At 41.9% G+C, this 16,162-nt stretch overlaps 1 protein-coding gene across 1 annotated transcript; it reads right to left on the bottom strand.

The window, feature by feature from the left end:
- Positions 1 to 6,034: 6,034 nt before the first annotated feature.
- Positions 6,035 to 13,476, bottom strand: LOC115689114 (probable protein phosphatase 2C 21). The gene is made up of 11 exons (XM_030615091.2): positions 13,341 to 13,476; positions 12,450 to 12,572; positions 11,793 to 11,856; positions 10,953 to 11,061; positions 10,554 to 10,707; positions 8,853 to 8,978; positions 7,958 to 8,081; positions 7,732 to 7,808; positions 7,477 to 7,529; positions 6,722 to 6,776; positions 6,035 to 6,624 (listed from the first exon to the last, which is right to left on the bottom strand). Exons 2-11 carry the CDS (start codon positions 12,564 to 12,566, stop codon positions 6,415 to 6,417), a joined length of 1,089 nt encoding a protein of 362 aa, XP_030470951.1. The 5' UTR covers positions 12,567 to 12,572; positions 13,341 to 13,476; the 3' UTR covers positions 6,035 to 6,414.
- Positions 13,477 to 16,162: the final 2,686 nt, after the last annotated feature.

Raw genomic sequence — 16,162 nt, 5'->3', positions numbered from 1 at the left:
CAGGACACAGTCTCCGTAAGTACCCGTGAGAGAGAGAGAGAGAGTGAGTTCGGATGAGAAAGCTATCAAGCGAGCACGAGGTGTGGAGAGGGAAGGACCAATTCCAGAACCTCGGAACAAGAACGATCCCAATGTGGTGAAATTTTCACAGGGAAGGGAAGGTGGGGTGTGATGAAACGAGGCTTGTCACTAATATAAGGGAGAAAATAGTCTGTCGTTACCCACTACCTTATCGGCGATGATTGGATAGGCTTTTTTAACTGGCGTGCTCTCTCTCTCTCCCTCCCATTAAATTGAACGTTTCAGCTCGAAACTTAGGATATGGTCAATGTACCGCACCTTTTAGGTACATTCGCCATGAAATCGACGGGTCGACGTCCGTTCGAATGGCGAGAGATCCGTTGAATTTCAATCCAATCGTGTGAAAACGGACCGTGTTACCGGATACAAAAAGTCATTTTTGTCCTTTTCGATTTTTTTTTTATCCTTTCACGGTTTGGGGACTTTGGCTCGTGTAGTTGCTAGGCGCCAAGTCACTTCCGTATCAGAAAATGACTTTTGGTTTTGGTTTTTCTTTTGTGTCGTTTTGGGGCATCATAGTCCCCCATTTTTGTACTATTTGTTGTGCTTTGTTAGCGGGTACAATGCGACAATACGACGTGAATTTGTTAGGTGGAGGGGGGACCGCTTCTAAAGAGAAGAGGCGGCACAACTCACTCGAATTGACATGTTTTTTTCTTACTTTTAATTTAATAAAACGCACTTCACAATTGTTCGAAATTATTTCATAAATAACAATATAAATAATCGAAATACGGAGGGCTAATTCCAAAAAAAAAAAAGTACAAACTTTACTTTGAATGACAATTTCAACTCAAACTTTTTTTTGTCTCATTAGAAAGCACCAATTTTTACTTGAGTCACAAATCTGGCCCATGTGATGTAAAATTGTTTGAGCCAGATTTGGGATTTAAGTGAAAGTTTGTGAGTTTTTATGAGATAAAAAAACGTTCGAACTAGAATTATCATTTAAGATAAAGTTGGTGCCATTTTTCTGGAATTAGGCCAAATATGGACACGAGATATCACAAGTATGGCGAGCCTTGTAGGTCACCTTCTCACTTTGAGCTTTATGATCTGTACCCAAGGCTCTAATTCTTCCTTTCTAGGTTTTTACGCACTGGATGCCCTGATTTTGAGATATTTGTGCATTTTTCTCAAAAGCTCTGTTTATTTCGCAGAAAATAAGAAAATATTTTCATAAATATGATTGTTTTTTATCTTTTACGAAAACGAACGAACGAAAAATATTTTCATCATTCACGAAAATATTTAGACATAAATTATTATCAATAATGAAAACTTTTTTCCATTGACAATAATAATTTCAAACAACACAAGCGATCGTTTTTAGGGTCATATTTTCTAAGCCATTCATTTTTTACGAAACAAATTGAATCTTATTGTGTGATTTTTCATTTGATATTGTCGTCATGTAGATGAGTACGGCACCATATTCTAAAGCTTTTCATCGGACCCGTGAATGAATCTAGTGATTGTGTCATTTTCAACTCTACAGTCCAAACCGTCCATGCGGCTTATTATAGCATTAAAAAAAGAACCGTGTTTGCCCCCCCCACTTCCATAATTCGTTGATTCTACGAAAGTTCTCTCTTGAACTGTGCGTCCTTTTTGGACCAAAAAAAAATATATATATATTCGTCTTCATATTTTGACCCCCCAAAAAAGAACTATTTGTCTCCATACGCGGTCGCAACTCCCAAGTTTATCGTCACGGGTGTTTCACTTTCTGGATTTCTTTTTTTTCTTTTTTCCTTTTTTCCGGCTGCGCCGTCAAAACGAAGCCGGTAGGGCATGGAAATAGAGGACCTCCCTTGTGGGAGATGAACTGTGAATTAAGATGCACATGACAATAATTTTGTACTCGAAAATTGATTTTATTTTGAAATGATTATTTTGGATTTCGTGTCCGGGAACAATTTCTAAGCATTTAAAAGCGTTTGGTAATTATCCAAAATTTCTATTGTTAGAATTGAAAAAGAAGATAAATATATTTGATAACTATACAAAATTTCTTTTTATTAATAATATTTTGAATATTTCTTTTTTTTTTCCTTTTTTTTCTTTCTTTCCCTTCCCTTCCTATATAAAAATGTTTACATAGCTTAGGAATGGCGAATGTTCACTAGACTATATAAAAATCAAATTGAAAACCCACAAAGCTCGTCATGCTCACACGGCATTCAGCAGCAACCAAGCTCAAAATACCAATCACAAACGAAAGAAATCATCGACTCCGAACAAGCTCTTGCACGCAGCCACTCGCCGGAAAAAAGAGAGAACAAAACACGATGCGAATTATATGAGCAAACGCGGTGCCGACGAAAAATGACGGGACTAGGACACTACAAGTGCTAAAACTTGTGTATGGCGCTCACTTTGGTACCAAAAGTTTCCGCCGGATCACTTAAATGACAAACTTTTTGAAAAACGATCACTTAAGTGACATTTTGGCCGGAAATCCGACGTGACATTTTTTATTAATTTCTGAAGCCGATGTGCCTCGCCGGAGGGTGAGTCAGCATTTTTTTTTTATTTTAAATACATTTTTTTCATTTTCTTTCTTTTTTCCCTTCTTTTCTTTTTTTCCTTTTCTCCCCTCGCCGGCCGGTTGCCGATGGCCGGTCCAGCCACCGGCGAAGCCCGAGAAGGGTTGGGGCGAGGCCGCCCTTCGCTGGTCATGGGTGAGGCCGACCCTCGTCAGATCTAGGCGAGGCCGACCTCGCCCATGGCCGGCGAGGGCTGGCCTCACCTATCGCCGACGAGGATCTCCTCGCCCAGATCTGGCGAGGCCATCCCTCGTCGGCGATAGGTGAGGCCGCCCCTCTCCGGCCATGGGCAAGGTCAGCCCTCGCCGACCATGGGCGAGGCCGGCCCTCGTCAGATCTGGGCGAGGTCGGCCTCGCCCATGGCCGGCGAGGGTCGCCTCGCCTAGATCTGGCGAGGCCATCCCTCACCGGCGACAGGCGAGGCCACCCCTTGCCCAGATCTGATGAGGGCCGGCCTCGCCCATGGCCGGCGAGGGGCGGCCTCGCCTGTTGCCGGCGAGGGTGGCCTCGCCCAGATCTAGGCGAGGCGACCCTCGCCCAGCCCTTCTCGGGCTTCGCCGGTGGCCGGACCGGCCACCGGCGAGGGGAGATAAGGAAAAAAAGAAAAGGAAAAAAAATTATTTATAATAAAAAATGCTGACTGTACATGCTGACTCATCCTCCGGCGAGCCACATCAGCTTCAGAAATTAATAAAAAATGTCACGTCGAATTTTCGGCCAAAATGGTATTTAAGTGATTGTTTTTCAAAAAGTTTGGCAATTAAGTGATTCGGTGGAAGCTTTTAGCACCAAAGTGAGCGCCGTACACAAGTTTTGGCACTTGTAGTGTCCTTGTTTCATAAATGACAGACTTCTTAAGCTGACCAAGGGCGACCGGAAAAAGGAGAAAGCACACCTTGCTGCTGGGAAGCGCGAAACTTATCGAGCCTCTCGGCTATCCAAATCCACGTCAACTCAGCCACCTTCCGATTCGGTTTGTTCTTCGCCTGCTGCTTCTGCTGTTGCTCTCCTTTCCTTTGTCACTTCTTCCCTATCTCTGCCCCCGGTCTTTTTGCGCTTCCCCGCCGCCGAGAATGCGAATCCGCTGCTCGAAGGCGCGGGAGCCGCTAGAGCGCGGAGGAGATTGAACGGCACCGGCGGAGGCTCAGAAGCTCCCATCGTTGGCGAGGAGGAGGAGGAGAGGGAGGAGGGAACGGGTGAAATCGCGGGGGGCGTGAGGGGGAGGCGAGGGAGAGCATATGCGTTTTTCGTTTGTGCCTTCGCCAATCGCGGGTTTTGTTTGTGTGAACCAAAGGGTCACCCCAGTGTTTTTGAACGGCAATTTATCTTCTTTTTTTCCCTTTTTTTATTTTCCTTCACCACATGTTATTTACAAATTTTTATTAAATCCGCTGCCGGTCCAAATAATAATTTTGCATTAAATTCCGTTACAAAATTAACTCCAAACGCACTTGTCACTCACGAACCAATGAAAAAGTGATCAATAGGCACCATAGGTCCAGCCCCACCTTGGACAGTAAAGTGTCATTCGAGTTCGTCCACCGTGTCCTCGTTCGAAAAGAATCGTGAGTATCGTATGACTTTAAGGCAATAAGAAGCGCATGGAGGATGGCTATTGAAGACTCTAAGCCCACCGATCGGATTGGGCGATTGTTCACTAAAAATATATGGGATAATGACACGAATGGTCCATAAACTTTGATCAAATATATAATATCGTCCTTGAATTTTCAACCGGTTCGATGTGATCTATAGACTTTATATCAATATGCATTGTCATTTCTGAATTTTTAATTTGTTCAATATGATTCCTGAAATTTTGGTACATGTTCAATTTAGTCCCTAAACTATATAAAAATGTTCACATAGATTAGATCTAGCGGTCTAAATTTAATTTCAGTGCTGTTAGACAGCCAGTGGTCATGGTACGCGTCGAGCGTGGTAAAGTTAAAGCCCGTGTTTTTTAATGGATCGATCTCATTTCATTAATTCAAAATAATCGCCTTTAAATAATACCCCTAATAAGATGATGAATGGCGAGTGTCGGCGATTTCTCAATTGTCTTCGCCAATAAAAAAATTCGCTCGATTGCACATGTGAACTCCCTTTTTCACCCTTTTTCACCTCAAAGCACGTCTTGACTTTTCAATTCTATTATTAGGCGGAATTATTCCTCCACCTAACCTAAAAACAATAAGTGAATACGGCATTGAAATGAAATGAGACCCCCTCTTCTTCTTCTTCGAATCTTGGCCAGCTAGAAATAAAAACAAAAAAAATAGAGAGGGAGGAAAAGACAAACTTGAGGGTTGAAATTGGACAATTCAAAGGTTCTCGATCGTTTGTCGTAAATGGGATTTCGTAATCGAGTAATGATATCGCTTCTAGTTTCACCATCTAATTAGAAATAGGAGCAACATTTATTTTTATCCATGTGGGTCTGAAGTAATGTCATTAAACTTTTGCTCCATAGGGATAAGAACATTTCCCCATTGAAAAGGACACGCTCACGTAGATCACATAAACAAATATACGAGTGTCGTTTACCGGCGGAGATCCACTGGCCAGCTTGTGGGAGCGATTATGTATATCTGGATGTGAATATTCTCGGTGGAGATGCCTAAATTACCTTTTAACAGAATGCATAATATTCGAATATAAGGAAATATATCAATCTTGGGATCTGACCGTTTTCTAATTCGCCCTTTTGCCCGGGCTTTGTTTTGATTCCTTTAGAGTGATATGCCATGGGGAATATATCGAAGAGTGGCCAACCGATCCGCCTAAAGTGAACTCTTACATAAAGTGTCCGTCCCATTATCGGGCAAACAACCCCGTCTCCAACACCTAAACTCGATTAATAAACTCGATTAATCTAGGAAAAATTCCAAATAAGATCTAGAAGTAATATCATTTTATCTAAAGAGGGTTCAAAGTGAACATTGCTTCAAATAAATACCTGAAATTGACAAGTCATTTTCAGATTAGGTCATAAAGTGAACAAGTCAGTCTCAAACAAGGAACTGAGAATATCGGCCGGAAGAATCAAGTAATTGCCGCTCAAACTTTTATTGAGACTAACTTGGCCACTTAATGCCCTTATGAGAAACAAAATCCGCTTTGTGCCCTTATTTGAGAAAATCACTTCACTTTGGCCTTCATGTAGAATTTTCCCATAGATATTTGAACTAACTAAAAACGCTTCATCTCATCCCCACAGTGAGAGATCAAAGCTATCACCATCCGGCATCCACAGAAGATGCTCCTTGCAACGATAAGTTGCCCTTTTTCCTGTGGCAACCAAACCCAAGAACACAATGCGATAGATGCAGTTTTGGTTTCATCAGGCTCCTCTAACGAAGACAAAATAAATTCGCAGATGCACAACTCACAAGACACAAAAGAAGTACAACGCTGATGAAAATATAGAAAACCATTAACATCCACAGTGTTTCTTCAAGGCGAGCCTCATCCCCCGAGCATCGTGCTCCAGTGAATTTGTCGATGATTATATTATCTGTTTGTAGATTCTTTGAGATTGAGCAGCGTATTCACAAACTTAAACCCCCCTCAAATGAATTTCCAGACTAATTAGCCACTCTTATAGGGATGCCCGGAGGAGATGCATCCGCAGCAGGGCTTCTCACACATGCTCAACTCCTACTCAAGAAAAGAAGAAACTGATTTACAGAAGTGCCACAGATTGCTACCCAAAGGTGTCGGATCTAAAAACCATGTTCTCCTAGACCTTCTGGATAGTTGGCCCTTCCATGGATTCAAGGGCTCACACTTCTACTTCTGACTCTTCCAAACATATGACGGGCTCGGAGAGTTGATTGGACGCAGCAGATTGCGCTGCCACAGAACTGCTGGATGTAGAGGATTTCTTAAACTGAACCAGAATCATGGTCATGTTGTCACATCCTTCACCACCAGCAGAGGGTGCCAAACATCTCTCAAAGACTCTCTCACAGATGGCTGAAAGTTTGCTTTCCTGCAGAGATTTTCAGTATAGCAAATACCTAAGTTTTCTTCTCGATCTTTGCCTGCATTAGTTTGGAAGTGTTATATCTTATGTGTTAAGAATGTACCATGTGCAACTGTTCCCTAACACAGTCCACCAGCTGCTGGCTTGACATGCAATCCCTGGTGAAAAAGAAGTTTTCGTCATACAGGATCCCAAGAATAAGCAAACTACAGATGCCATAAACTAAAGTATTCCACCGAGTCATATGACTAGCTGATTAAATAATTAAACTACGGAAAATAAGAGCTCTAGATGGAGGGGACAGATCTTCGAAAGGATACTTTAGTATGGCCCCTTCACTTTAAAATTTAGCTGACAGGGAACTTTGGTTGCAAAAAACCACGAGCCATAAGGGATGAAAATTGCATGAGAAGATGTGAACACTTTTTCGGTAAAAAGGAGGTTACTTGAGTGCAAGGTCATAGCATAGGCTTTTAAATGGGAATCATTAATCAACAATACATCACCTGCTAAGAGAAAAATTCTCTTCGAAGTCATATGCTCGACAAAGAAAGTAAATCCATTTATAGAGTCAACAAAATGAAAGCAACCTAATCAATCCTCAAATCCACTATGCTGTAGCCTTGGTAGTCGAAACAAGTACACCCTTGTAAGCTATGGAACTACAGGGCCCCACGTAAGTTACATATTCATGGGGTATTTCAAGTCCCCACTAATTATTAATGCAAAGTGCTCATGTAATGTGTGGCATTTCCGTTTCAAGTTCACTTCCTCAAGCTTATGGACACAAAAATAGTTGGTTGTAAGATCATTTGTTGGCAGAGAAAATGATATCAGCAAAAAGACGTAATGAAGTACCATATTCCGTCGCATGCTAGTACAAGGAACTCATCATCTTCACAGAGTTCAATCTACAAGATTGGAGAAAAAAGAGAAAAAAAAGGATTAAATGCATTATAGAAGCAATTGTAAGTGTAAATAATAATGTTAATAAATGAACAAATTCATCTAGAATTCCTGCATTAAATCAACAGGAGTTCAACTATCTTGATTAAAGGAATGTAGATAAACTCACAAGACTGCAAGATTATATCTCGACTAGCTATCACATACAGTAGTTATGTCGGGATTTGCAGTTACAATCTGTTTTTCAGCTGGGAGTGATTTGTTCTGCTTGAATTCCACATCTCCTGCAGCCAACAGACATTACATCCCCAATTCACATTAGACGGTGTGTACCCAATAAACATCCACAAACGCATGTGCATAGGCGCGCGCACTGAGAGAGAGAGAGTGCCTATCCACTCTATCAATTGGTCATCGAGAATAAAACTTTTACCAATAGCTCTTGTTAGATTCAAACTTCCATTGACCCGTCCAACTTGAATGAAACCCCCAGCTTGAAGAATTCTCTCTCTCTCAATCTCAAGATCTGGCTTATGATCTTTAGACAAATTGTATGCCTGCATAGAGCTAGAAACACTTGCCTTAGTTACTGTTTTTTTTCCCTAATGAAGGTAACAAGAGCATCATTATTTTAAGAGAATACTCTATACTAATGATAACACTGTCCATATACTCCCGCACAAAACCCAGGCATGTTTGGTAGATTCATGGTTGATGTATGAGTTCTCCTGGTGTCAAATTACCGCATAAAAATCTATTACAGCATTTTTGAGCTTCCCCAGAAATCAAGATTTGTATCTAAAGCAAAGATATAATGTTGGAATTAGTTACTCTTATTATAGTGGGTAATTAATTGAGTGCAAGAACTTGGCATGGGAAAATTGATCACATCTTCATTCGTCTCAATCCTTGATAGCAAGCATCTCTTTTTTCGGCAATTATTAATGTTTAAATCCACCGGTCTGGGTTTTCCCAGGGTTCGAACCCATGTCTTGCCCCTATCCCCTCTCCTCACTTGCCACCAGGCATTTAAAGGATTAACAGCAAGCATCCTTACTTCACTCGCCATTACATCCTTTTCCTTCCACAGATGAACAAGTGCCAATTGAATGTACAAATGAAAACCGCAAATACATATGCACTATTTGGACAACATGACTTCATACTTAAAACCAAGTTAACACCTTTTTCCGATCTACTCAAGGTGAGTTATAATTTAGGGAAATACATTTGCCATTTAATATCTTAGAGACATTCCCTGAACATGCTCAACTTTTATCCAATCAAAAGCAGAACTCTGATGATTTAACTTATGCGAAAAGAATTACCAGACCCTTCCGAGATAGCACGCAACGAGAATCGCCAGCATTTACTACAATTAATTGTTTGTCCCGGATGATCGCGACACAAGCAGTGCTTCCACATGTGGGTCCAGGAAAATCAGAGTGAGGCCCCTAGTTTTGACATGGAAATTGAACACGTCAATTATCTGCCCCAAAAAATTTGGAGACAGAAATGAATAAAACAAACAGGAAAATGAAAGACTACACTAGCTTATAATAACCCGTCAGTAGCTTTTGAAAAAGCTCATTATCCAAATAATTTTTGTCTAATATTTACTCAAAAGAGTAGAATTTCTCCTTTCTCTTTACAGAATTTGATAGTTTCTTGTCAATGAACAACAGTACAACAGCAATAATGAAGTTCAGCATTCCCAAGAACTCAAAGGCGCTTCATGTCAACATAGTCGACATTAAATGGCAAGTTCACCGATGAGATAGTTATGACTTATGATCCCAATACAAAGAATGGATCATGTCACAGAAGGAAAGATGCACGCTGGTCCCACACTTAGGTCTCTGTCTAGCTTGGTGGAATAGGTAAAATCATTGTGTCAGATGCAATAATTGAAGACAATGGACCAAGTGATGCAGTTAAGACGCAATCAAGTTTAGCTTATTAAAAAACTGGTTCCGGAGATTTGTGGTAAATACGTTAAGGAAGCAAGAAGCCTGTAGGAGTGTTCATTAAAAAAGGCTGGCCAGGCTCAGGTGCAGGTGAAAATTTTGTCCGGCCTAAATAGTAGGCCCGGCCCAATGGAAGGGAAAATGGCCCCAGCCTGAATAATCACCGTTCGATCAGTCCAGTCTGGGCCTAGCCCAAACTTTTATATGAAAGATCTGCAGGCATGGTTAATTCACTCAAAATAATCAAGGCAAAACCTAAATAAAAAGATCAAGACCTGATCATTTTTGGGGCCAGATCTAAACACCTTATTCAAACAAAATAATGAATATTAACATTCGATTCACCAACAGATTAACCACATTCAACTTTTGATGCACCAACGGTACTAAAGAACAAAACTAAAGCCAAGATATGCAGATCGTGGCTTCATAAAACACCAAATCCTATACTTGTTGATCAGAAGATGGGGGGTGAAGTGCTGTGCTTTTTGCACATTCTAGATTCACTAATTCGCTCCTTGCATGAGGGTTAGTGGTGCTCTAGTAGGAGGCAAGGAGACGGCTGAGAGGTCGATTGAGCAAGGCGAGAGGGATTTGAGAGATCAGAGGGATTCGAGAGGGACAGAGTCATAGAGATGAGAGGGAAGACGAGTGCACGAGAATGAGAAGATTTGGGAGGAAGTGTTAAGTTCTGGTATTATTCACATGTAATTTTGTACCGGGTCAGTTTTCTCCAGGCCTATGTCCTCAGGGGCCCAAAGGTCGAACCGGCCTGAGAGTGACCTGAAATTCCGGACTGAGTTTGTCTGGGACCGAAAAATCGGGCTGGTCCTGTTTAGGCCGACCGGGTTTTCAGGCCAGCAGGCTTTTTGAACACCCCTACTTTAAAGTACTTCTTTAAGATGATAGTGACTCGATAGCAAAAAATGCCCTTTCAACTTATAAGTAGTACAAAATATGTAATTTTGGAAGTCAGATATATGATATAGAACCATTTTTACTTTTTGCTACTGTTTTTTAAATGGGCGTGTGGGGAGACAGCAAACTTGATGTGTGACATACCTCTTCGGAGCGCCAATCACCAGTCTGCTCATTGGTGTCAGTACTCCTGGGAGACCAAATAAATCCTTCTATCATTCCAGAAAACTTGTCTATCTTGTCTCCTAATATTGCTAATTCCCTCCAACCTCTTTGCCCACGCATCATCTCATCCATTCTGTACCAACAAAGATCATTTGGTCAGAAGCATGAAATAAGTAAACCAGAAGATGGCATGAACTGTTGCTTCCAGTCATAAAGAAGTTGCCATAAACTTTGAGAGAAACAGAACCTTAACTAGTAACAATTTAGGAAATGATACAAAATAGCACTGTTCTTAATGATCAAGCGGTCCTAAAGACTCCAAAAGAGACCTTGATTGTGACAATTTCGTTATGGTGCAATTAAACCCAGTGTACAAACCTGAGAAAAGCTCTCCGTGCAGGAGTGCTCAAATCTCCAGCAGCATAAGCTTCATGCTTGAGTACCTGCTGATGGAGATACTTCGCACAAAACTTAGCAACTGCTTTGCCTGTAAGCAAATTGCTTCCATGAGTATATAATATGGTCAATAACACCGGAAAAATTGGAATGCAAGCTTCATCAAATGCTTTTCAGAAAAAGTCTATTTGAATGTGGAGTTATGATAGAGTTGAACGAAATCACACTTCAAAAGGAGCACAACGCTTTAATGTGAATGTAGTAGTTTGTGGGTGGTTGGTGGTTATGGGGATGGGGGTTATCGGGACCAATCTGCAAACTATGCTTTTGTACTACACGTGAGGTGTAAAGACCTCAATGTGGTAGTCCTGACTGTTAATTGATAGAATGGCTTCCTATTCCACGCAAGAAGCACCGATCACATTGAAAAAGGAAAGACATACAAAACGGTTAAACAACGCGAACAAATAGATCAATTCCCAACAAGGGAAGTAGAATATGCATGGCCATTCTAAACCAATCTACTTTCAACACATTGTCTTGTGTACATATAAAGATATCATAACCTGCCTGCACTTTGAGTAAGTTCCCTTATTCGATATGGTCATCTATTGGTTAGAGGATAGGAGAACAAGGGTGAATGTCAACAAGATTTATTGAAAAAACAATGATAGAAAACGGTTTTGATCTAAAATGATAGTGCAAGTGCAGGAAGAAGAATATGAAATGTAGCTAGGCATTCTTTTTGGCCAGATAACTAGGCATAGGTTGAATTGGTCTCCCAAGCATAAAAAAATAAGAACCAAGTGAACTAGTTCTAACCTCCATGACCATCGTAGACTCCAAAGAAAGACGTGGAATCATCAAGATCTGGATAAGCTGCATGCTGAGAAGACTACATATCAATGCACTGTTGAGTGCCAAGATTGAGCAAGCTTGAGAGTGCATAACATAATGAGTTCATGAATAAACTTAAAGTAAGCTCCAGCTTGGGAGTTGGGGGCACTAAAAAGGCCCAACCATAGCTTCTGGCAGAAAAGGTGCAAGCAAAAAGTTACTTCAAAAGCTGAAAATTAAGCCTACAGCTACAAACCACAGCAACCTAAACACAAAATAAGCCAATCTTTGGAGAAACTACTTCACAAGTGGCATTGACAAATTTTAGTCGCCTCACCTTATAATTGCTAATTCTCCCAGCAAATTTCAAAAGCAGATGAAGGGCACTCACAAGCGGTTTTATTAAACAAAACAAAGGCATGCCTAGGATGCAGCATTTGAATTAGCTTTAGAAAATTTTGAGCTACAAAGAACCAACTACCGAGATTCGCCAAACTTATTTAAAACCAGGAACGCTAGTTTTCATGGAATAGATCGTATAAAAGGCAAAGCAAAATATCGGACCTCAGCTAGCAACATGCAGCTTAATTAAGAGCATAATTATATGGAAACAACATTAGCCAACATAGAAAGAATATTAACTGCATCTTCCATGGTTGCACGCCACCCTTGCATGGAGGACAGCCCATAAGAAAGCCTATCGTTCCCACCATCTTCTGAGAACTTGTCAGTTTTTGGAGAGCTGAGATATATGCCCATATCTAGCTGCAAAACAGATAAAACATCTGCAGCCAATTAAAATGCAAAAGGAAGAACTCGTAACCCGACTTTCTCTTGTTAATAAGGTAAAAGCCAATATATTTCCACGGCCCAGAAACTATTACATATAGGCACAGGAATGGAGGAACGCAAGCAGCCCGCATAGGAACTGCTTTTCCTTTCTAAATCGGATGGCAAGTAGAAATGAAAAATTTGTAATTAAAACAGCTTACGGAGTCAATTTTCAGGATTGAGCAAGAACCTCAAAAGCACTAAATACTTCATCGACTCGACTCCAATCAAGAGCTGAACTGACTGCTGAGCGCCAAGGAATAATTTCGCTCAGCAAGCCGGCACAGCTCCAAGTTCATTATCCGTACACACATACGTCACATCGAAAGCTGCGTGCTTAACAAATGAACCCAACATCGCACTTCAGCACGAACCAATCCAATCCGCGCCTTCGACCTATATACGCTCAACACGTTCGTACAGCCACTGCAAGCACGCCGAAGCAAAGCTAATCCAGCTAATAAGACCGACCGAGCGATCGTTTCAACCACTACGCATCGCCATACGACGATCGAGGAAAACTCAGAACACACAACCGCGCCAGTCATCCTAAGAAGCTATTGCTAGGCGAAGGAAGCGGACGAGCACGCGAGGCCCGATGCGACGGCGACGCGATCGACGGCAAAAAATCAAGGGGCGCGAGGCGAAATCGGATCGAGATAAGAGCGAACGAGAGCAAGAGTTTCAGGTCGATGAACTCACTCGCCAGATTAAGGACGCTGCGCTTCTTCCTCGAGCGCGCAGAGAGAGAGAGAGAGAGAGAGAGATCGATCTTTGAGATGATTGTGGTTTTCGCCTGATCGGCGATTTGGTCGTTACTGCCTGACCAGTGTGCGGTGGCGCTACGGCCTCAACACGAGCTCAGATTTTTTCGATTCTCCGGGTCGAGATCGGGCTTGACCGTCGAGGCCCAATGGGCTCGACTGTAGGGCCCTTTCTTATTTTGCGGAATGGAACCCTGAAGAGCCCATTGCGTTTTCGAACCTCCCTTGGCCCTCGAGCTCCACTCGATTACGTTTCCAATTTGCTCGAGCTGGACTTAAAGTCATCGATATTTTAACTCTCATCTCGGGTGGTTGCGTTTTCGAACCTCTCTTAGCCCTCGAGCTTGACCTCGACGAAGCTGGGAATCTCGAGCTCGAGCTCCACTCGGTTATGTTTTCGATTTGTTTGGGCAAGACTAAAGTCATCGGGACCTTAACTCTAATCTTGGGTGATTGCATTTTCGAGCAGAGAGAGAGAGAGATCTTTCTGTTAGTAGAAGTGTAAAACGATTGTGATTTTCGCTAATTGGCGATTTGTTCGTTTCTGCCTAACCAGTGTGCATTGGTTACACCCTCACACAAGTTCCAATTTTTCTAATCTCGGGTCGAGATTGGGCTTGAACAACGAGGCCCAATGGGCCCGACTGTAAGGCCTAGTCTTGTTGGGCCTTTGGTCCGTCATTTTCTAGAATGAACCTCAAGAAGCCTTTTGCATTTTCGAACCTGGCTTGGCCCTCGAGCTCAACGTCGACGAAGTTGGGGTTTTCGAGCTCGAGCTACACTCGATTACGTTTCAATTTGCTCGAGCTAGACTTAAAGCGATTGGAGACTTTATTTTAATCTCAGGAGATTGCAGTTTCAAACCTCTCTTAGCCCTCAAGCTTGACCGACGAAACTGGGATTGTCGAGCTCGAGCTCCACTCGGTTATGTTTTCAATTCGCTTGAGCTAGACTTAAGTCATCGAGACCTTAACTCTAATCTCGGGTGAAGCTCAAACTCAGTTATCATGAGTACACTAATGTTGCAAGATAATATCCTTTTACCTATTCATTGATAATTGTGCACGAATTTATGTCAGTCAAATTACGATAAAACCACAATTTCACGATTCGGCTCTCTCAGTCACACGAATCGAGTATTTTCTAATTTAAGCTAGACTCGATCATGAGTGATGTTTGTCATTAATTATATGAGGATTTCCTTCTTCATTAGCACACCTCCACTTTATTACGTTCTCTGTCATGTTTGTGAAACTGTAGAGTCGGAGCGGCCCACCTTAATTTAATTCTTGCCGTCCAATTGAAGAGCCAGCTCCTAAAAGTTGGTTCTTGTTGTGCAGTTGGGAGGTTGATGGGATGGAAAAGTAGGGCCAACGGCACGTGTTGGAGTAATGCAATGTTGTGATTGCCATCGCTTCTTGAAATTCAGATCTACAACTACAACATCTTGGTCAGATCTACAACTACAACATCTTGGTGGGACGATCATCTTCCCGCATTAATTCAACTTGAATTCACTAAAGTCCCTCCCGCCCCCTTCCCCCCCACACATTTATTATACTCTTGTCTATGTAGCATCGCCCATAACAACCTTTACGGGCAAGTCCTCTATTAGTTCAACTTGAATTCACTAAAGTCCCTCCCACCCCCTTCCCCCCACATATTTATTATGCTCTTTATCTATGTAGCAGCGCCCATAGCAACCTTTATGGGCAAGTCCTCTATTAGTGGGATTCACTCGCTTGAATTGTCATTAAACCCATCAAAATGGGTTGCAGATCCATTTCTTGACCCATATGTAATGGGCTGATTGTTAGATAGATTAGTATATTTATTAAATTGGTCATCAATTGGTTAATAATGGTAAAATCTAAAATAATATGGGTGTTAAATGATTTGCAACTTATTTTAACTTAACCCACTTCAATGACTCTCTCTTCACTCTCTCTCATATACACTCGAGGTCGCGCTTGCTTACTCCGTGCTTTCACCTCGGTTTCGAAATGATTTTTCTTATATCGAGTTACATATAGAAGTGTTTTAGCGATAACGGTCTGGTCGGTTATGAGTTCGTATGAGTTGAGTTGGGCATGAGTCATTAGATTTTTATTGTATAATTTAGGTTGAACCATTTTTAATTTCGACTTACCCATTCGACGGATCTAATTGCCATAAATGAGCCTGGCGAAAACGTAAGAGAATTTCATACGATAATACTCGATACGCGATGTTGGAAGTGTTGGATGTCCGCTAGAATTGAGGACGGCGACCACAATGATAAGATGGACGGTCAAAGCTCGGTACCTCGTTCGAGGAACATCACATCATCCCCGTAGCGTAGCGTGCGTGTTCTTCACGCGAGGAGGTTGAGCGAGACCGAGAAGTTTCGTTTGGTTTTTGACTCCTTCAGCGGCGCGTCCATTCTCCCCCGCGCCGAACTTCGTGTGATCCCGAGTTCACCTGAAGTCGTGTGCAGCAGGTGGGGAGCTGGTGCTGTCAGGGACGACTCATCAAATGTTCTGCTCTACATTCTTTGACCAGGCTTACTTGACATTATCAAATCGTCATTCCCACGCAGATGCACAATCGTGCATTTCCAATCTAATACGATCGAATTAATTAAGGTCTCATTAAGGTGACCATGCTCGTATAAACTTCATTATGCGTTTTAATTTCTTCTCTTTCCCCCTCGCCCTCGCCCTCTTCTGGGTTCATAGTATAACTTGGATTTGCACGCAATCTTATTCTATGAAGCAAATC

The sequence above is a fragment of the Syzygium oleosum genome, unplaced genomic scaffold, assembly GCF_021117445.2.
Source record: "Syzygium oleosum isolate NSW1041296 unplaced genomic scaffold, Sole_v2.1 Sole_v2.20, whole genome shotgun sequence".
Lineage (NCBI taxonomy): Eukaryota > Viridiplantae > Streptophyta > Magnoliopsida > Myrtales > Myrtaceae > Syzygium > Syzygium oleosum.
This window is presented reverse-complemented; position numbering and strand designations above follow the sequence as displayed.

Bases quoted from the DNA above. Each gene is read 5' to 3' on its own strand.
- LOC115689114 (XM_030615091.2), bottom strand. From the start codon at position 12,566: ATGGGCATATATCTCAGCTCTCCAAAAACTGACAAGTTCTCAGAAGAT. The intron at 8,082-8,852 runs GTAATTCTTTTC...AGCTCTATGCAG, and splicing joins TGCTATCTCGGAAGGGTCTG to GCATACAATTTGTCTAAAGA. The intron at 6,777-7,476 runs GTACTTCATTAC...CTTTTTCACCAG, and splicing joins CTAGCATGCGACGGAATATG to GGATTGCATGTCAAGCCAGC.